The 21,879-nt window shown below is 43.1% G+C and overlaps 1 protein-coding gene across 2 annotated transcripts in view; it reads left to right on the forward strand.

The window, feature by feature from the left end:
* The window catches only part of SWAP70 (switching B cell complex subunit SWAP70), a 79,024-nt gene extending 73,909 nt beyond the window's left edge, over positions 1-5,115 (forward strand). For both annotated transcript variants that reach the window (XM_075567082.1, XM_075567081.1), the window contains one exon: positions 798-5,115. In XM_075567082.1, coding sequence (XP_075423197.1) covers positions 798-910 — 113 coding nt within the window. In that variant the 3' untranslated portion in view covers positions 911-5,115. The remainder of the gene's footprint in view (positions 1-797) is intronic.
* Positions 5,116-21,879: the final 16,764 nt, after the last annotated feature.

Below are 21,879 nucleotides of genomic sequence, written 5' to 3' on the forward strand. Positions count from 1 at the left end.
ATGTTTACTTATTTAGTATATCTCTGTATATTTCCTAAAATCTAAAAAGATGTCCAACCTTTTTGTTGAACAAATCTATTGTATCTGCCATCAGGCTCAATGGGTAATGAATTCCACATTCTAACTGCCCTTACTATAAAGAACCCTTTCCTTTTGTTGCTGGTGAAATCTCCTTTCCTCCAACCTTAAGTGGTGTCCCTGTGTCGTTTGTACTGACCTTGGGATGAATAGTTATTTTCAAACCTCCTTGTATTGACCCTGAATATATTTGTGTATAGTTAGCATATCCCCTCTTAGACACCTTTTTTCTAATGTAAATAAATCTAAATTAGCTAGTCTCTCCTCATAAGTCAGATTTTCCATCCCCTTTATTAATTTGGTGGCTCTTCTCTGCACTTTCTAGTTCAATAATGTATTTTTGTTATGGAGTGGTGCTCAAAACTGGACTTCATATTCAAGGTGTGGTCTTACTAATGCTTTATAAAAGGGGCACAATTATGTTTACGTCCCTTCCATACATTCACCGTTTAATGCAAGACAAGATCTTATTTTCCTTTGCAGCTACTGCCTGACATTGGGCACTATTGCTAAGCCTGCTGTCTACAAGCACTCCTAAATTCGCTCATCATTGGCTCCAAGATCTTCTTTTTTTTCCCCGGGCCTAGTTAATGTAATTCCCACCTCATCATTTAATATGAAACGGTATTAAAAAAAAGACAGCCGGTTTGAATTGTTTAGAACTTGTAAGAAACATCTGCACATGTTCCTTTGAGTGAAAAGCAACGCGTGTCTTTCAGGTTCAAAAACTCCAGGGCTAATCAACAACTGGGGACCAGCGTCATTCACCGAAGGGGAGTTTGAGCAGAAGAAAATGATCTGGCAGGAGAAGAGAAACCCCACCACAGAGTAACTTCCGACAACGACAAGCACATCGGGGGGGCCGGGAACTACAATGGAGTTGGGAATTAGGCTGCCCGACGGAACAGAACAGCTTGTGGCTTTAGTGTTTTTAACCTTTTTTGAATCTTCAGGCTGTGCCCACTTGCAAAAAGGGAGAGCAAACACAACTAACAGCAGTGGTAGGTCTCACGGGATGGCAATAGAGATCCAGCTGCATGAGTATGCCATTCCATTAACCAAATCAGCACTCTTGGGCGTAGATACATTAATCTCTGATGCAGGCTCTCACACGCAATCTGACTCGACTTGCATGCCAGTTAAAGGAGCAATCCAAGCAATATCCATCGTGGTATTTTTTTTAAATACATCAGTTCTATAGTATTAGATATTATTTACTACATTTTCTTCTTCAACTGTTAAAGCCATTATAATTAGTTTTAATATACTGAGCACCCTTTAGCATACGTCCCCAGCAGTGCAAGATCTTTGTAACACTTTATTTTTGTTTGTGATAATTTGTTGCCAATATTCCCAGCAGTTTGAGCTGCAAACTGTAACAATAGATAATGTTACCTTAGTAAATATAAGGATACATTGTAGCTGCTGAGTGAGTTACACTGACCTGAAGGATTGATTAAAATGGAAAGGCAGTTATTTAATGAACCCTGGAAAGTAGGATCTTTGCTGATTGATCACGGAACAATGAATTGATCAGCAGCTTAGGTAATTTGTTTTTAGTAAAGGTAATTAAAGACTGCATATATTAAAACAAAATATATATGTATGTGTATTTTTGCGAGGATTGCCTCTTTAATGCTTGATTGGGTGTGGTATCTTGCATCAGAGCTTGATGAATCTGCCCCTTCTAGTAATCCCACGTGGGATGTACACTTAGTCAACCAAGCCCGCAGACCTTTTTATTTCACACATCACGTGGATCATTCATACGCAGAACGTTTTTCTGTTGGCTCAGATTGTTGTTACTGACTCAGCAAACATAGTTCCACTAACCCATTCAGTGATCGGGGGCCCTGAAATGCACAGCAAGCCCATCACGGAATGGTTTAACTGATAAAAAAAAAAAAGGCTTTTAGAATTGATCCACAATGGACGGGGGAGTTTATTTAGCGTTTTCGTTTCAGAACATAAGTTTGGACTTTAAACACAAAAATGAAAAGCAAAATATCATATTTTTTCGTTGGGAGTTTTCAAACAGTTCAAACATTGCAGCCAGGGGTTAGGATCACATTTTACCTTGAATTCCTAAAAAGACAAAATATGGAAGTGCAGGTGTTCAAGTGGAGTTACTGCAGTAGTAGTCATTTGTATGCGCTAAATGTTGGAGGGACTGGTATTATCCGAAATAATTTTGTCTTCAGTCATTCCATATAAATTACACATTTCAATCAAAAACGTATGTTAATAATACCCAATATTTAGTCATGTTTTGGTAGGGAAGAAGGTGGCAGAGCCTTCGGAAAAATGAATTTATGCCTAAACTACAGTAAATAATAAGGAAATATGACAGAAATAACATTGATCCCCCTCACCACCATTCAGTATGAAAGCACCTTTCCTAGTGATTAATAACCCCTATATGAAATTTCTTGTTGGTCTCTAAGAAAAAGTGCTAATATTTGTATAGGCTTCCTATTGCAACGTATAATATCATCCAAGCACAATAAGCCCCTCACTCCGTTTGCCATCTCAATTTGAGGGCCACCAACAGGTCAGGTTTTCAGGATCTCCCTGCTTCAGCACAGGTGGCTCAGTCTTCAACCAGTGATTGAGCCACCTGTGCTGAAGCAGGGATATTCTTAAAACCTGACCTGTTGGTGGCCCTTGGACTGGAGTTGGCTACCCCTGGTCTAAGGTTTCCGAGAGATGTTGAGGACTTGTGAACATCTTCATCACTCTCATTTAAAAAAAAAAAAGATTATTGCAGATTACTCCACAGCCTTTTTGCTCCCGTAACCAATACTGTAAATCTGATTCCTTTGTGTCTTTTGGTCCTTTACAACTTTCCAATTGGTTATTTTACTGCTAACCCTTGGGGCCTCACCCTAAATAAATCTCAGCGCTGACTGGCTCTGTTGTACATTCCCAAACGCCACACCCTTTTGGTGCTCCTGTGTTGCAGCCTCTCTGTACTGAAGGGATTCAATGGCTTAATATGCCGTTTTCCCACCTAATTTGTATATACCTGAGACGGGGGAAGGGTCTGATTTGCCCTCTGCACACCTAACCTGTATCCTACATACAAACTTTTGTGGCGTCGCTGTAAACGTGAGCGCGATCCTCTCCCGTTTCTCCAGTAACACGCGTAGTCAGACAAATCACTTGCTAATCCCTGTTTGTGCTCACGTCCTTTCAATATTGTGACACCTTTTAAAACTTTGCAGATTAAAATAGACTTTCCAAAGATGTCTAACATTATTGTGTGTGCATAAAGCAGCTGCATAGAGATATTGAGATATGTTTCTACAACAAATATTGTGTTACCGTATGGGTCGTCCCTTCACTCCGTAAAGATGTGCTGACATTTGAGATGCTGGTGTAGCTGGTATTGTAGACCAGAGGGCTCAATTCCAGTTGTCCAGACCCCTCCCTCCCACACCCCCCCCCCCCCCAACAGGTCAAGTTTTAAGGATATCCCAGATTCAGCACAGGTGGCTCAAAGACTTAGCCTCCGATTGAGCCACCTATGCTGAAGCAGGGATATCCTTAGAATCTGACCTGTTGGGTGGGGGGTCTTGAGGACTGGGGCTCTGCACCCCTGCTGTAGACTGTCAGTTGGGGTTACTACATGAGGAGCCTGAAACACAATGCAAAGTACAGCATGGCAGAGTCTCTGAAAATGAAGCGGGTTAAGTCGTCATTTCATGTTTCAAGGACATTTATTTGACTTCTCGATAACCAGCATGCCGCATTGTATAGCGATAATTGGTATCTCTGTATAATTCCATACTACTCTAACAAGGGTTTCCTCTAACAACCAGCAGAAGAGTTGTTCCCCAAAACAGGAGTGTTCCAGAGGTGTTTGGAGATGCTGGCAGATTTTCAGGAGTGGTGACGGTGGGTGGAAACTGACCTTGGAGGGTGTGCCTTCTCTAACCTTGGAGGGGGTGCCTTCTCTGCCCTTGGAGGGTGTGCCTTCTCTGACCTTGGAGGGTGTGCCTTCTCTGACCTTGGAGGGTGTGCCTTCTCTGACCTTGGAGGGTGTGCCTTCTCTGACCTTGGAGGGTGTGCATTCTGTCCCCCCCCATTTTTTTAAATAAGTTTAAATGTTTTAAAGAGGCAGTCCCATTTAGTGTACAAGTTTTTGAACGACTTATCAATGTAACTGTCTTTCTTAAATAAATAGAAATGTTAACCGTAAGGGTGATTTCATCTTTCTGTGCCCCTTTGACAAGTGAATACATATTTCTTATTGTTGGGTTCTGTAAAATGCATGCTTATTGCGATACTTTCTGTTCCCCAAATATCTAATTACAGTACTCTCGAAACAAAAACCTATTGGTCAAAGGATCCACAAACTGTTTTAGCAGTAAAGAGATTAGGTGAAGTTCATAAAAACCCTCCCAGTCATTTGGCTATGTTGTAGGTTTTAAAAATTCTTATGCGTGATTTTATTTTTTAATAGGTTCCTGTACATTTATCCAATTAACCATGTCTTAAGTGGACTGTACCTTTTTTTTAAGTAATTTGAAATGTACGGTCACAGTGTTGTTTTATGTAATGACCATCCCAATTTTAGGGGGTCGGAAAATAAAATGGTATAAACAAACATTTACTGGGAAATACAATGGAAAGTGTGTGGGAATATTTCTATATCGGACTCCACTAACCACGGGATTGGAAGAAGTTTTTATGAGTGCCAGCTATAGCCCTCACTTTTCTGGAATGACTGTACTGTCCGTAACATACTCTCGGTAATGATCTTGTTAATTTTTAATTCACGACATTGTTTACATGAGCACTAATGTATTATGGGTTTATTGAGGCGTGTAGCGGTCATCGACATGAACTTGTCACAAATACTAAATGGAAGTCGGGAACAAAACACGACATTTTCAGTGTTCGTCTAATTTTCAACAGTATAAGAGTGCCTGTGTGTACATTTTATGGGACATTGTGAGGAGACTTATACGACGTGGATTTATTTCATTTATGTTGTGTAGAGGTGTCTGCCTTAATAAAATGATGCAAAACGTCTTGTGTTTTTAATGAATCCACTAATTCAAGGGTGGCCAACTGCAGTCCTCAAGGGACACAAACTGGCCAGGTTTTTAAAGCTATCCCTGCTTCAGCATAGGTGGCCTTAGCCAGAATGGCTGAGCCACTTGTTGCGCTACCTGTGCTGAAGCAGGGATATCCTTAAAACCTGATCTGCTGGTGGCCCTTGAACTGGAGTTGGCCACCCCTGCACTAATGCAATGAAGATGTTGACCAAATCGTATTGCTCACACAAGCCCAGTGTTCTACTGTACTTCACTCTGACCGTAGAGCAGGAAACAAATCCGATCTTTTTAAGCACGTTCTTTAAACCAGCCTCGTGTTACTCACATCCACACAAGTGTTTAATATACCGGTATATATCCAATACGCATATATAATCAGCATACGTAAATAATAGGAGTAAATGATGAGGATTATTGCGTTGCTGTAAGAACCGTGTTGCAGACTTTTTAATTGAGTGGAGCATGTTTTAAATGCTTAATTACCATCCATATACAAAGCTGCTGGTTTTCTCAGGTGCTTCTGTTCCAGAGATTTGTTATGCGCAGGCAGAATATAAGCTACCTTTTTAAGTATATATGCCAGCAGTAAAAATCTTAGGTATTTAAAATAATGTTTAAGGCTAGACAGGTAAAGGAGCAGACGGTTCCCCGAGCAGTACTAAATGTTACATTTTGCTCTGCAATATTCACCGGTCTCTATCAGGCAGTATTTTGCCATTTCGTCATCAGGCTCAGAGAGAGAATTGACCTGACTTGGGTTAGAACATTGGTCCAACCCTAACTCGCTGTCATTGAGATCCATTCTGCATAGTACTTTATGCATGCAAAAGGAGATGTGGATAAACAGAACCTTTTCCACCGAAAACGAGCCATTTGTATGTAGGAAACAAGAGTCGGCACAAATGTTGCTGAGAAAGGGGGTAAGCTGACGAAAGGGCTGATGTTTATTGTTCCTTTTTTGTCCTGTACTATGTATTGGTTATAAGAAAGTAATCAGTTGGGAAAGTAGATTTTTATTCTTAAAAGGTAAATCCCCGGGCATCTAAAGCAGTGGAGGGGGTGAATTGGGGTGTCTCTGGGTACTCTCCCCCCTCCTTACACTCTCCCCTGTCTCCCACCTTATACTCTACCATCTCTCACTTTTCCCACTTTCCCCCACTTACTCTCTCCCCCACTTACTCTCTCCCCCACTTACTCTCTCCCCCACTCTCAACCCCCCCTTACTCTCCCGTTCGCCTAAGGTTAATTTCAGCCCCAGAGACCCCCTGCTTCCCGAGAAACTTACCTCCGTAGGTACTGCCAGTAGCTTCAACAACATGGAGGCTTAAATCTCCTGTGGGACAGGAGCCAATAGGAAGCTACAAGGTCATCTTTTGTAGCTTCCTATTAGTCTGCGTGACGCGGGGGGTGTAAACCTCCATGGATCACTGGCAGCACCTATGGAGGGAAGTATCTCAGAAAGCATGGGGGCCTAAGGAACCGATATTAACACGTTCTGCTCCGGAGACCCCCTGCGTACCACCTATGGAGATTTTTTTATTTTTACATCTTTATATTCTAAAAATTTCGAGTCCCATACATTTTCAGTTTCGAGCGCACACAATTTGCCTTTTAGTTTCTTGTTAAAATGAGATCTTAGTGCATTATAGAACAAATTAGGTAGTTTCTATATTGTCCGAAAGAGCCATTTAGGCTGTTTTTGGTTGAAAATCCATACTGACATCAATGGGGATTTTGGTCTGAAAATGGCCCCCTTAATGTTACCTTCCTACATGATAAGAGTGTTTCCTGGAAAACGGAGTAGCTCACTTCCATATGTAGTGGGTTTGGGACAACCCCTCATGAAATAACAGGAAGGTTCAGAAAACTGTTGCCTTTGCAGAGATTGGCCATCCTATGCAGTCACAAAGCTAGGCCCTTATATTTGTTATAAAGTATAGATTAAAAAAAGATTATAGGTTATGTCACATGTATTGCTGCTGTAAAGTGATATGTACATCATGGATGGTGCTATACAAATAAAGATATACATACATGCAGGGCAAGCTGGGTCTATTGCGGGCATGGTTCAGGGGCTTTTGGGGGTCCTCTTACCTTGTTTGGCATTGCATCTCTGATGACACAGTATCATGACCTCACAGCGCCATGTGGCGTTACGTTGTGATGGCAACGAGGGGCCATGTGACATTGAGATGCTGCAGGAGGAGATGGCGCCAGACAAGGTAAGAAGAGATAGTTACAGAAGCCCCATGACCTCCCCCAGCAATCCGTTTCATTGTTGTGGGGAAGAGCGCGAGTCTCGCTGCGATGGTACAGATGGGATTGCCATCAAGCCGGCCCTAAGATAGAGGGAGCACTCTAGGTAGGGTGCAAAACAGGTGTCTTCAACAAATATAAAGGAAACGTGACAAACTCTTCTAACTAAAATAAAAGAGCACAAGGCCCGAAAGAAAACACAACGCTGAAAAAATAGGAAAAGATATCATTGTAACTCACAACAATAGTGTAGATAGAGATCGGATAGGGGAAGACCGACCCTCTGAGAGAGAACATTTTTAGGGGACCTCACCTTTATCAGATGTCAGTAACACTGACCCGTTGAGGGGCAGTGCTTGTACCACAGCGCGTGCCGTGGCGTGCCCTGTAGAAGACACTGGGACCGCAGCCGAAATGGTATGATGGGAGACTTGCAGAGACAGCAGTGAGGGAATAAGTGCTATAGATGTCAGTGCTTGGTCACGATGGGTTGTAGGAGTGATTGTGGGTGTGGGACAGTAGCCATGAGTGCAGGCTATACTTGATTTGTGGGGCGAGTTTTAAGGTTAGTCCGTGTTAAATCAGAAGGTTAACACCATTTACAGGGGAAGAGATGGCAGGGAGGCGTGGGTGAGAGAAGTTGTGTGTGTCTGGGTTCAGGCTTAGGGAAGATCCCCAGCAGCAGGAAGAAGTAGATAGAGGGGTATTCACCTGGACTCAAGGGGGAATATACATATAAACCTGCTGGATGGACCATAAGATGTTGAACTGGGAGAAACTATTACAGTTTCCTCTCTGTAATGGTAACCGGTCTCAGTGATGCCTTCCTAGTCAAGATATGACTCTTGTGCCAACCCTACAGTTTCACCTGGATTTTCTCCACATAGACCTCCTCACAAGCATTGCCCATGAATGGCGTCTGTGACCCAAACTAGCAGGAGAACGACATTTCAAACTCAAGGTTGCAGGATCAATTGAAGAGCTTGTATTTGTAGAAATCAATCACCAATAAAAGGTATTATTTTCAAGCGTGAGAAGAATTTATAGAACTACAGTAGTTAAAAAGGCAGTCCAAGCGGTACTAACAACAAAAAATATATATTTTAAAAATATATCTGCAGCCTTTGATTACCTTTATTGAAAACGGACTACTTAAGCTGCCGATCAATTGGTTCTCCCGTAATCGATCAGCGAAGATCCTGCTTCCCAGGGTTCATTTAATGGCTGCCTTTCCGTTTCAATCAATCCTTCAGTCAGTGTAACTCAGCAGCTACAATGTATTCTTATATTACTAGGGGAACATCTATTGTTACAGTTTGCAGCTCAAACTGCTGGTAATATTGGCAACAAATGATCACAAATAGGAAAGTGTTGCAAAGATCTTGCACTGCTGGGGAAATGAGCTAAAACCTGCTATTGACATCAAAGGATGCTCAGTATATTAAGACATTAAAAGAGCAATCAGAGCCGGCAAATTTTTATTTAAAGTTTTTTTTTTTTAATATAAATATAGAATTGAAGCAGGGGGTCTCCGGAGCTGAACCCCATTAATTTCAGCTCCAGTGACCTCCTTACATCCGGAGATACTTATCTCCGAATTAGGGGCCTGTAAACTCTGGCTCAGCAAGCAGGGCTTTAAAGTTTAAAGCTCCCACATCACATGGGCCAATAGGAAGCCGCACCGGTGATATTATGGCTTCCTATTGGTCCACAGAGTGGGAAATCTCTTAAGACCTGAACCCTGGCACCTAATTCTCAAGTAAGTATATCCAGAAACAGGGGGTCCTTGGAGCTGAAATTAATGGGGATCGGCCCCGGAGACCCACTGCTTCAACCCTATATAAAAATACAATAAATTTGCAAAAAATCTCTGCCACCTTGGATTGCCTTTTTAAAAAGGGTTGAATTTAAAAAAAAAATGTCGTGTGTATTATCTAATACTACAAAACGGATTTATTTTTAATAAACACACGTGGGATATAGCTTGGATTGCGCCTTTAAAATATGAGATGTCAAAAAAACTAACAGAAAATGCTTCCTTTGGACAAATTGAAGCGGCTACTGAAGAGTGGCCACAGAGAAACTCTTGGTTGTTATAAGGAGTGATCATACATCCTGGGTTTAGCCGGGACAGGCCTGGATTTTCATTAAACGCCCCGGTGTCCCGACAATTTTTTCAAAATCGTTTAAATGTCCCAGTTTTTAGCTTTCCCCTGTTTGGATGGAGGAGACGGCAGTAGAAGAGAGCAGCGACGACAGAGGATTGAGGGTATTATGACAATGACCAGACTGGGACCCCCTCCCAGTGGTCTGAACGGTAGTCAGTCACAACTGCTGGTGTGTGCTAACAGGACAGACCCTTCCTCCCTGCCCTCAGGTCGGGACTATTAACCGAGGGGAGGTAGGGGGGGGGGAGAGAGAGAGAATGGGGGAGCGAGGAAGAGTGGTATGTGAGAGAAAAGGGGGAGTGTGTGTGTGAGAGTGAAAGGGGGAGTGTGTGGAAGAATGGGGGGGATGAGAAAATGGGGAGGGGGAGAGAGAGAGAAGGGGGGAAGCGAGGAAGAGTGGTGTGAGATAAGGAGGAGGGAGAGGGACAGAGAGAGAATGGGGAGGGAGAGAGACAAAGAGAGAATGGGGGGAGGGAGAGAGAATGGGGGGAGGAATGGGGGGTGGGAGAGAGCAAGTGGGGGAAGGGAGTGTGTGTTATGTTTGGAAACTGAAATAAAATCAATAATACAACCTATATATATATATATATATATATAATATTACCAGATTGAAGTCCAGTAAATAAGCAATAAGGAGACAGCACACCAGGGGTATATTCAAGGCAATATGTATTGTAGAAAATACAGGCACATCAGCCAACGTTTCGGTCTGCAGAGAGCGTCCTTCCTCAGGGCTGTGTATACACACACACATACACACACACACAGTCACCCAAATTCTATAGTATTTACAAACTGTCACTGAGGTAACAGGAAAGCATCATTGCTGTCATTACAGAGAGAGTATATACCAGTATACAGTATACACAGTGCAGGTCACACCCCTGTAAGGTTGTTTGATTACTCAGCTTCCATGCACCCGAGTCACACAACTGCCTAAGGCACATTGGGGAAAGGTAAGGCTGCAAATACTCTTACACATTCCATCCAGTTACGTGAAAAACATTACAGGGAGTGTGTCTGCTCACATAACACTTCTACATACACACGTGTGCGTGCAGTGTGTCTGGCATTGCCTAATAATTGTCATGTATCTAAAAATTATGGGAATGTAAACAAATGGGACCAGCATTTTTAAGTCATGTGGAATGGGAGTTAAAGGTTCCACAATTTGACATAGAATGTATACTTACCCCTGAATAAAAAATAAATAAATAAAATAAATAAATTAAAAAAAAATATATATATATCACACACACCAGCATAACAAAGCAGCCACCTACCCTGCAAAGAACTCCAGGTTCACATTGTGAGAATCCAGTGCACAGTTTTTTTTCCAGCTCTTATTCCATTTGCAGGAGTGGGCAACTGCAGTCCTCAAGGGCCACCAACAGGACAGGTTATAAGGGTATCCCTGCTTCAGCACAGGTGGCTTACTCCACACTGAGCCACCTGTGCTGAAGCAGTGATATCCTTAAAACCTGACCTGTTGGTGGCCCATTTAGGACCGGAGTTGGTCAGTTAAACTAAGTTGAAATTATTGTAACCATCAAAGTAGTATTTTCTAACGATGTCTACCTATAAAAAAAAAATACACAGATTCCCAACAAGCTCTGAGAAACCCCAACCATTACCACATAATATATAAATATGCATATAAGTGTCAAAAGGAGTGCTAGTGGGCGTGGCTAAATGTATACAACAAAAAACAAAAATGCCCAAAGCTACTTCCATTGTGACAAAAATACACAGTGCAATACCTATATATCTTTTGTAAAAAGGGTCATTTAGTTTAACCCTTTGGCCAAAGCATCTTAAGCCTGCTGCCACTTACAAGGCATGACCGAAAGCAGGCCCTAACACTCACCTGGGTTAAAATTCTTATTTACCTGTATAATTACAGGAAGAATGATCACATTGGATCTGTCATAACCTGGCAAAATGAAACCGACCTGCCAACTTGGAAAGTGGGGTGGGGCAAGCTTAAACTTTGGGTGGGGGAGGGGCCACTACCCTCCCATAAGCAGCTGCACACAGTTAGCAAAATACACAGATTCCCAACAAGCTCTGAGAAAACCCAACCATTACCACATAATATATATATATATATGCATATAAGTGTCAAAAGGAGTGCTAGTGGGCGTGGCTAAATGTATACAACAAAAAACAAAAATGCCCAAAGCTACTTCCATTGTGACAAAAATACACAGTGCAACACCTATATATCTCTTGTAAAAAGGGTCATTTACTTTAACCCTTTGGCCAAAGCGTCTTAAGCCTGCTCCCACTTACAAGGCATGACCGAAAGCACCCCACTTTCCAAGTTGGCAGGTCGGTTTCATTTTGCCAGGTTATGACAGATCCAATGAGATCATTCTTCCTGTAATTATACAGGTAAATAAGAATTTTAACCCAGGTGAGTGTTAGGACCTGCTTCGGTCATGCCTTGTAAGTGGCAGCAGGCTTAAGATGCTTTGGCCAAAGGGTTAAACTAAATGACCCTTTTTACAAGAGATATATAGGTATTGCACTGTGTATTTTTGTCACAATGGAAGTAGCTTTGGGCATTTTTGTTTTTTGTTCTATATGTCTACCTATAACAGTGATAATTACTATGTATGGGTTACATTGGGTGTTGGTTTTCACGCAGATTTCCAACAATGTTAAATGCATGATACAAATCTACTGAAACGGTACTTGCCAATCATTGCAGGTGAAATATAAACCCGTTGATTCCAGTGGGAACAGCGTAGCATTAAGGAATATTACGTCGCTGTTCCCTCTGCAATAGAAAGGCTTGCATGCACTTACTTTTGACATGTTTGGAAACATAAACTTGCATGTGCGTACGTAATATTATCGGACACGTGTCAGTCCCACAAAGACTTGCAGACGGGTGTTGATAAACAGAACCTTTTCCACATAAAAGGGCAGTTCCGCTTAGGTTTTTTCTCTCTCATAGGATGGAAACAGAGGGTCTCTGGAGCCGAACCTCATTCATTTCAGCTCCTGAGCACACTTGTGGCTGAGATAGTAAGTAGGGACTGCAGGTAGTATGCCAGGGTGGGTGAACAATATGAATGCAAGTGGCACACCAGTTGGCATTTTTTGTTTTGTTTTAACAGATGCAGCGGTTGCTTAGCTTTAAGGAACTGTAATTACCTAAGATATCGATTGAACGGCAAAGGTCCTGGTTCCCCGGGTTCGCAATATGGCCGCCCATTTCAAACGTGGAAGTGCTGTGCTTTTGTAAATGGTTGCTATAGCAATCCAAGGAAGCTTAATACATGACAACAAATTTTAAAGCACATAAAGAAGGGAAGGCAATATAAAAAAATGCAGTAATTATTATTTAATATTACACAACAGATTTATTAAAAAATAACACATGATTTAGGTTTTATTGCTATATTTCGATATGTAATCTCCTGTTGGGCGGGAGCCAATAGGATGCTGCAATGTCATCCATCATGGCTTCCTACTGGCATGCGTGACGCGGGGCGATTTAAACCTCCATGGAGCACCGACAGCACCTACCTGGAGGTAAGTAACTTGAGAAGCAGGGGGTCCCTGGAGCTGAACCATTTCAATATCAACTCTGGGGTCCCCCTGCTTCCCATCTGGGGGATGCTGTTTTAATTGTACACTACTTAATGCTTAGCAGCTGCAGGAACGCCTTAGGCCTCGGCCAGGGTGGTGCTGAGCGGGCGGGCGCGCTCACGCTGGCCCCGATGAAACACATTGCGGCAATGGTGGAGCCAGCGTGAGCGCGCCCGCCCGCTTGGCCCTTAGAGCAAGCAAATTTGGATTTGCCGCTCGCAAGCGCGTCACGTGAGCGGTTCGCCCAATGATGGCGAACCAGCTCAGTGATGTCATAGCCACGCCCCCAGGCGAGCGCGCGCCTAGCCGGCCACGAATCGCCCAACCGAGCAGGGCGCAGCGCACGAGCGCCAGCGCGCCGTTCCCTGCCTGGCCGCAGCCTTACTTTCAAGCAGCGCTATGAAACACTGGCGCCTTGCTTGCAGCTACACAATGGTAAGACTTGGTCATGTTTGTAACTTCTGCATGGGGACCTGTAATGTTTACACAATGTGTGCAGGACTCCAAAGTCATCCGTGTGACAAGGCGCACTTAACGATCTGACAGAGAGCCTTACTGTGCTAAACAGTGCTCTAATTACACACGCGGCTATGCCCTCTTCTGTTCTCTACGATGTCCCTAATTATTTCCCTTGGGTAGCTATCAATATACGCAGAGATCTTCTTCTGAGATGAGGGCACCACAAATACGTTTCTTACTACAGTTACTTTGTAGCCACTTGGTCTGCTTCATCAGTTGCAATGTATACACACTGTGTTTTCAGCAATGTATACACACTGTGTGTTTTCACTGATGTTTTCTTACAAGGTTTCTTTTTTTTCTGGTTGTTGTTGTTGTTTATGATACTTTTACTTTACACTTTGGTTTATAGATAATCACTTATTCATTGTGGAGTCATATCACCCTCTGGTTTGTATCTCTCATGTTCTGTTTTGTGTTCTACTGTATATATAATACAGAGTATACACCACGTAGAGCTGACATTATCATTTGGAGTTGTGGGCAGTGCCAGTAGGGTGCCTGGCAACCGCTTTGGGAGCCAGTTCCTACACATTTCCCGTTTTTTTTCTCCTCTCAGGGCATTCTGGGTAATTGGGCGGTATTTAACAGCGTCACTACTTTCACTTTGTACTTTGAGAAAGGTCCACAACTTAGAACTGAAACATCGATTTATTTTTAAACACCATTGAATTAGAAGACTGTGTGAGAGCTGCATGCCTCTTACTCTGTTTGAGCTTTAATTGTCGAAACAGATCTATATTATAAAGTTCCATAACTCTAGGGTCCCATAAGTTTAGTCTCAACCCCCTCACAATTTGCCTATTTGCTTGTTGTTAATATGAGACCCTAGTGTATTGTACAGTACATTTATTATACATATATTGTCTGAAGCCGCCGTTCGGGACGTTTTTAGCCGCAAATCCCTATTGACATCAATGTGTATTTTGGGCTGAAAATGACCCCATTTGGTGTTGCCTTCTTACTGATTCTTGTAAGACAGAAGAGCTTATTTCCAAGGGCGAGTGTGTTTGTGAGACCCCCTTATCATACAGCAGGAAGGTTAAGCAAACTGTTACCTTTGTAGAGATTCAAGGAAGAAAGTATCATTAGCAATTATGTTTTGATGCCAAAGGGACCTGCAACACTTGGGATTATGTAGCAGGGCTGTCTGGAATTAAAAAGGTTACATGCAGCCAATTTGCCAGATCAATGATAATATATTTACAATCAATAGTATCCTGTATATAGCTCTCCCTGACTGGGATCCCACTCGCAGTGATGTTCTGTTCTCCAGTAGGCAAAACTGGTTCTCCTGGCTCGACTTTTCATGGCTTGCAGTACTTGGTGTAAAGGGGCGCGGGAAGGGTATGTAGCACAATTCCTATTACAGCAGCCAAAAACAGACTGAAAAGACCTAAAACAAAACCATTTTTTAGTAGAAAGTTTTAGCGTAATTTGACTAAACTCGGCACAGCATCAGCACATCGGCTCCTCATATAGAGCCATATTCGAATTACTGTACCATCTCATCAACACTGAACCCTGTTACTCCTCTCTTAAAGACCAATGGGCCTTTGTGTCTTCTGACATGCTCAGCCTCCTCCTTTCTCTTCCTGAGTTTGTCTTCCATCTATCTCTCTTATCTGCTTCCACTCCAGCCGAACAGGCTCAAAGGCCTCCGTTTTCAGCATTAGAGATAGGAACGTGAGTTTGAGGGTACATATAGGCTGTACCATGCAGCTAATTACTACCTGATCCAGGTATTGCGGTATTTGAATGAACAAATGATTTATTGCACCTCGGCGCCATATGATTCACATCATATGTCTGTTCATTTTAACGCCTAAATATTGCAGCAGTAAAATATGCATTGATTTATGCGCTAATACATTGACGACATTTTTTCCTATTACGCTTTGATGAATCCAGGCTCAAGTTTGTGTTACTTTTCTTGTGTTTCACAACCTAACATCTGAATGTCCACCATACAGGAAGTAAGAATCAAGACACCCTCCGTTGTTTCTATTCTGAGCTTTTTGCATGTTTTACCCCAAAACATACAATATAGCATATTTAATTTGGCCAGATCATATTGGTGCGAAACGCGTAGGAGGGTTTATGTCACCCTGTTTTATCCATGTCAACAGAATAAAGAGATTTTATAAACCGTGCCTCTTTTTGGGCAGTACGCTGCCTCAACCACTTTCGTGCCTAGGATCTCTAGAACCGGCGGCTGTTCACACCATATCGTACACCCTCAGTGAGTGTGAAAAAAGAAGATAAAGTGATTAAGTATATATTTTTCTTTTGTAAAACACATGACAATCATATAAATAACAAATAATATAAATAACACATAATGGGAAGAAGCGCTTCAGACATAAGTGACATTTAAGAAAAGGAGTCCCTGCCCCAAAGAGCTTACAATCTAATTGGTAAGTAGGAATAATGTACAGAGACAGTAGGAGGGTGTTCAGGTAAGCGCGCCTGGAAGAGGCCAAGGTCTATGTATGAGGTGCAAAGTATCAGCCACGGAGCTACTCCATATGCTTCGTAAAGGAAGTGTGTTTTAAGATGGGTCTTAAAGGTGGATAGAGAGGGTACTAGTCGGATATTGAGGGGAAGGGCATTCCAGTGATGTGGGGCAGTCAGTGAGAGGTTTAAGGCAGAAGAGGGCTTTAGACACAAAAGGGGTAGAGAGACGACATGCTTGAGCAGAACACAAGTATTTTTCACTTACTGCATAAGAGGGGGGCCACTATATCAGTTTTTCATTGTGAAAAGCTTGAGCACGTATTTTTCCAGGTGTATTCTGATCGCCCACATATACATTTTATTGTCCAGATTTTCCTCATATTTAATGATTTGTGCATGAATAAGTCCTGACTCTAGATATATGCCTATACTGAAGCATATACAGCTTCAACCAATATATGATAGTACAACTCCACTTAGTGGTGCACCAATCACGTGGTCCTTATGGAATTTCCAGTGAACAGATATATAACAAGAATACAAAACACAAGCTTACACCAAGCTTCTACATATCTGCTGTGCATTGTATCTAAAGCACCTGTCCACACCAATCAAAGTTTATTATTTAGAATTTTTTGTTATATTCATGGTCACGTACGAGCACATAACGTGGGTATGGGTCAAGGTTTACTACACACAGCTATCTAGCTGATTCACTTTACTCCACGCGTGGACTCTCAAATGAATAATATCGCTCCTCAATCCATCCCACCTGTCATGAACAGCACACAAGTGAGCATGTGACTTAGATATACAACCAGGGTTAATATACACAGCCAACTCACTGCCCCAACTTTCTCCTTCGCAAGTTACTTCAAAGTAGTTCATATTTACCCCTAATATATATATTTATCCGCTGCCACTACCAAAGGTATTATTAAAAGATGTACGTACAGAGCCTCTGATCTCTGCACTTAACACACACAAAAATCTGTTGTGGCAAATTGTGTTCGAAAATGTAAATGACTCTCTACAAACTGTGCAACAGTTCAACCAGAGCCCAAAGTATCACTTATTAAAGTTCAGCTTTAATATACAAAAGTACAGTGCTTAGGTTACAGAAAAATATTATTACAAGAACATACAGTTATAATAAATGCAGACAATTTCATACAAATTATAAGGATAAACAAGGAATCTAACTTACGTTATCGTGTAACATTGATCAGATCTTTTCCCAAAGGATCTTGAGTGGAAATTGCGATTTCACATATGCATGGACACTCCCTTAGTGGAAATCGAATTTTTCTATTCACATATCCAAGTTTTTATGCCCAAAAGCCTTCAATTGAAAACACCATGAGCCCACCCCTTTAATCAATCAGTCTGAGAGTTTTACGACTTAAATAACAAAAGCCTTTTTTTAGACTTTAAACGTTGACTGAATATAGAAACACACTCCTAACTTTATTTCTATAATACTTGGAATAATGTGATTCATATCAATAGGTTTGGACAAGTTTGCCGAATATAACAAGACTAATTTTGACCGGCTTGCTCCTAAGATTGAATGACAAATGGATATCTATTCCCTGACACCTCATAAACGTGAAGGGCATGGCCTTATTTGATCCATCTCATTTCAACTGTTACAAATATATATTTGTTATTCTTGAGAATAGATGTCAGCCGCATGATAGCTTCATAGCTTCATACATTTACTCTTTTTGGTATATCTTCTTAGCCTTGACCCCTGATACTCTGCCGAATCCCCCCATAAATGCCTTACAAGGTACATTGAAAAGGGTCTTGTTTATTCTAGTGTCAGGGAAGCCAGATTTCAATCCCCTCTGCAAAATCAGATTTAAATGTGCACGTGAAGAACAAACTATACAGTGATGAACACTAGATGGCAGCATTGCCCTGTGTTATGAATCAACACTTTCCAGTATGTTTTTTTGTACATAGGCGCATCAGACATGCATGCTATGGTTACCAGATTCTCTTACTTTAATATGCTGGAACATTGTAATTATTTGTAAAGCTTGCTACAAATTGTCAAGGCATTTAGCAGAATGCACCTGTGTAAATCAATACTTTTCTTAATTACATTTGTGGCTAGCTTAGGTATAGAGACATACAAGCAATGGGGGAGCGTGGGATTAGAAAAACATTTGACAATAAAAAACAATAAAATACAATAAAATTAATGTGGTTACAACAATATTGCTGGGGGTTGGTGAAAATATTAAATACACTTACACGGCCATGTGCAAGCGGACACGGTAATGTGGTTTCTTTAAGCAATTCCAGTCACTCCCAACAACAGGTAATGGTGGTTTAGAGGGTTTTGAAATAAATATATAAATATATCTGTACTCACACGGCCATGTGTGAGTCCTTGCAGGAAATTGGTAACTTTGGGGTTAAATTAACCCATCTGCATCTCCCCCCAGTGTAGACTCTTCTTTGTTTGCAACCAACGTGGGATTCTAACTCCAGTCTTGGGCATCAGATGGGGACTCTCCCCAGTGGTGGTAGTAGGGGGGTGGGGGGGAGTAGGTAGAGAAAGTGAGGCACGTTGTCAGTGGGGTTTAAAACACATTTATTAGTTTTAAAAGCAATTGGTACAACAAGACTCACATACATACATAGTGGTTGGACCCCTGGCCTCCTCGTGCAGTCCAGGATACAGTTTAAGCAGCCGTTATTGCCAATGACGCGTCCGTGATGCAGGAGGAAAAAAAAAAAAAAACTTTTTCTCCTTATCTGCAATGGCTGCCTGGTTGATCCGGCTACGGGAGCCACGTTGGGCCAAATTCAGCTACGCCTGAGGAATTCATGAGCCTGAGGAAGTCGATGATTCGACGAAACGCGTAGCTCTAAAGTTCCTGCTGAATTTGGCCCAACGTGGCTCCCGTAGCCGGATCAACCAGGCAGCCATTGCAGATAAGGAGAAAAAGTTTTTTTTTTTTTTTCCTCCTGCATCACGGACGCGTGATTGGCAATAACGGCTGCTTAAACTGTATCCTGGACTGCACGAGGAGGCCAGGGGTCCAACCACTATGTATGTATGTGAGTCTTGTTGTACCAATTGCTTTTAAAACTAATAAATGTGTTTTAAACCCCACTGACAACGTGCCTCACTTTCTCTACCTACTCCCCCCCCCTACTACCACCACTGGGGAGAGTCCCCATCTGATGCCCAAGACTGGAGTTAGAATCCCACGTTGGTTGCAAACAAAGAAGAGTCTACACTGGGGGGAGATGCAGATGGGTTAATTTAACCCCAAAGTTACCAATTTCCTGCAAGGACTCACACATGGCCGTGTGAGTACAGATATATTTATATATTTATTTCAAAACCCTCTAAACCACCATTACCTGTTGTTGGGAGTGACTGGAATTGCTTAAAGAAACCACATTACCGTGTCCGCTTGCACATGGCCGTGTAAGTGTATTTAATATTTTCACCAACCCCCAGCAATATTGTTGTAACCACATTAATTTTATTGTATTTTATTGTTTTTTATTGTCAAATGTTTTTCTAATCCCACGCTCCCCCATTGCTTGTATGTCTCTATATCTTTAAAAGGGTTCCGGATTAACCCTTCCCTGGGGTTGCAGCAGAGGGGAACTCCATGCTGGCTCAAAGCATCTGTCATAGAGCCGTGGTCTAACTTACTGCCACATTGTAAGCACACCTCATATATTAAGCTTAAGGTAAGCGCCAGGTTTTTTCCTATTGGCTAGCTTAGGTGCTAGATGTATAGAACTACAGAGGACATGCTGTATTATATCTCAGACATTTGAAACCTCCAGTCCTAATGAGGTTTCAGGTATTAACAGGCTGTGCTGAAAAGCTGCGTAATATGGCAGGCATATGCTTACAGGGGTCCATGTTAGAATGGATGTAAAGTAAAGAGTGACACTGTGCTCATTTGAATGTCATTACCCAGAATCCCTGGCGGCAGTGGAAGCACTGTTTTGCTAAGCGACAGAGGGAAAGACAGGGTTGCAGCCCTGTCTGAGACATGCAAATGCACCACAAGTGGTATTTTTATTTACCAGACATTGCCAGAATGTTATTTCTCATTCTTCCCACCTTGCCTCTCAGGTATTCATTGTCACAATGACCTCCATTTCTTCTCATTAATCGTAATTCTCTGAGTGAGTTTTGCTGTCAATAGAAGACAAATGCAGGCAGCAGTAATTTCTGTCCACGAAGCCATGGTTGTACTGTCCTGTAGTGCTAGTTACTTGTTAAAGTTCAGTAGTTGACACTGTATTGCTTAAAGGAGCAATCCAACTAATTTTATTTTACAGGATTGAAACCAGGGAGTTCTCAAGAACTGAACCACACCATAAGCTGGCTCCAAGTTCTCTCCTGGCTCCGAGATGCTTACTGGTGAAATATTACTTCCTGTTTTTTTTTTTTTTTTAAAAGGGGATTTAAATGGTTGTCCAATTGGAAGCCACAACCGTGATGTTACGGCTTCCTATTGGCCCACAATTTGGTAGCCCTTATGTTTCCCTGGGGTGGGGGGGGGGGGGATATTTAACGTCACCAGTAAGTATGTTGGGAACAAGTGAGTTCCCTGAGATGCAAATAGCAGCATTTGACTCCGGGGGACCATCCAGTTCCCATCCCGTACAAAAACACCCAGTAGGAGGGACTGAGCCTTTAAACATTCCATGAAACGGTCACTGTGAGGGATAACATGAAGACTAAAGTGTGATGCATGAATGGCACAAGGTATTCACAATGTACGGTTGACTTATTGAAGTGAAACTTCCTTAGTGGCGCCTCATTCGTGATGGGGCAAAAAAGAATTGTGGAGACAGAAATGAAACGGATGTGACGTCAGTGCTGGCAGTTGAGGCCGGGCTGTGTTCTGGCTCAGCCCGACCCCAACACTGACATCACACCCGCTCCACAAATCAGATGCGGCGGCGGCGGCGATAGCCGCCGGCGTCGCTCCTAACGGCCGCTGCTCCCCCCACATGGCTGATGACATATGCGGCGGCGGCGGCGGTGGTAGCCGCCGGCGCCGCTCCTAACGGCCGCCATTCCCCCCGCACATCCGCTGCCAAGCCGCGCATGCTCAGTAATCATGGGGACTGGAGCAAAGCCACGCATGCGCAGAAGCGGTTGGCAGCGGCGCCGTTTCCCGCCCGCTGCCACGGCTGTAAACATGTGTTGCCGTTCCCCGCCTGCTGCCCGGGACAGCAGAGACCGCCCGACCGGGACAGCAGAGACCGCCCGACCGGGACAGCCCCCCCCCCTTTCCTAACCCGAATGGGACCTCCCTCCCAGCCCACACATGTGCCCGCCTAACTTCCACTACCGCTGCCATGCCGCGCATGCGCAGAAGCGGCTGGCAGCGGCGCCATTCAGCCCTCCAGTGACGCGGGCGTTTGCGGCCCCCCCAGGAAGCGGTGGTACAAAAACCCGGGCGCAACCCGCGCGGACCCCCCCGGACCCCCCACACACTGACGGACCCCCCCGGACCCCCCACACACTGACGGACCCCCCCACACACTGACTGACCCCCCCCGGACCCCCCCACACACTGACAGATCCCCCCAGACCCCCAAACACACTGACTGACCCCCCCAGACCCCCACACACACTGACTGACCCCCCCAGACCCCCACACACACTGACTGACCCCCCAAGACCCCCACACACACTGACTGACCCCCCCAGACCCCCACACACACTGACTGACCCCCCC

This window comes from Ascaphus truei, chromosome 12 (genome assembly GCF_040206685.1).
Source record: "Ascaphus truei isolate aAscTru1 chromosome 12, aAscTru1.hap1, whole genome shotgun sequence".
NCBI lineage: Eukaryota > Metazoa > Chordata > Amphibia > Anura > Ascaphidae > Ascaphus > Ascaphus truei.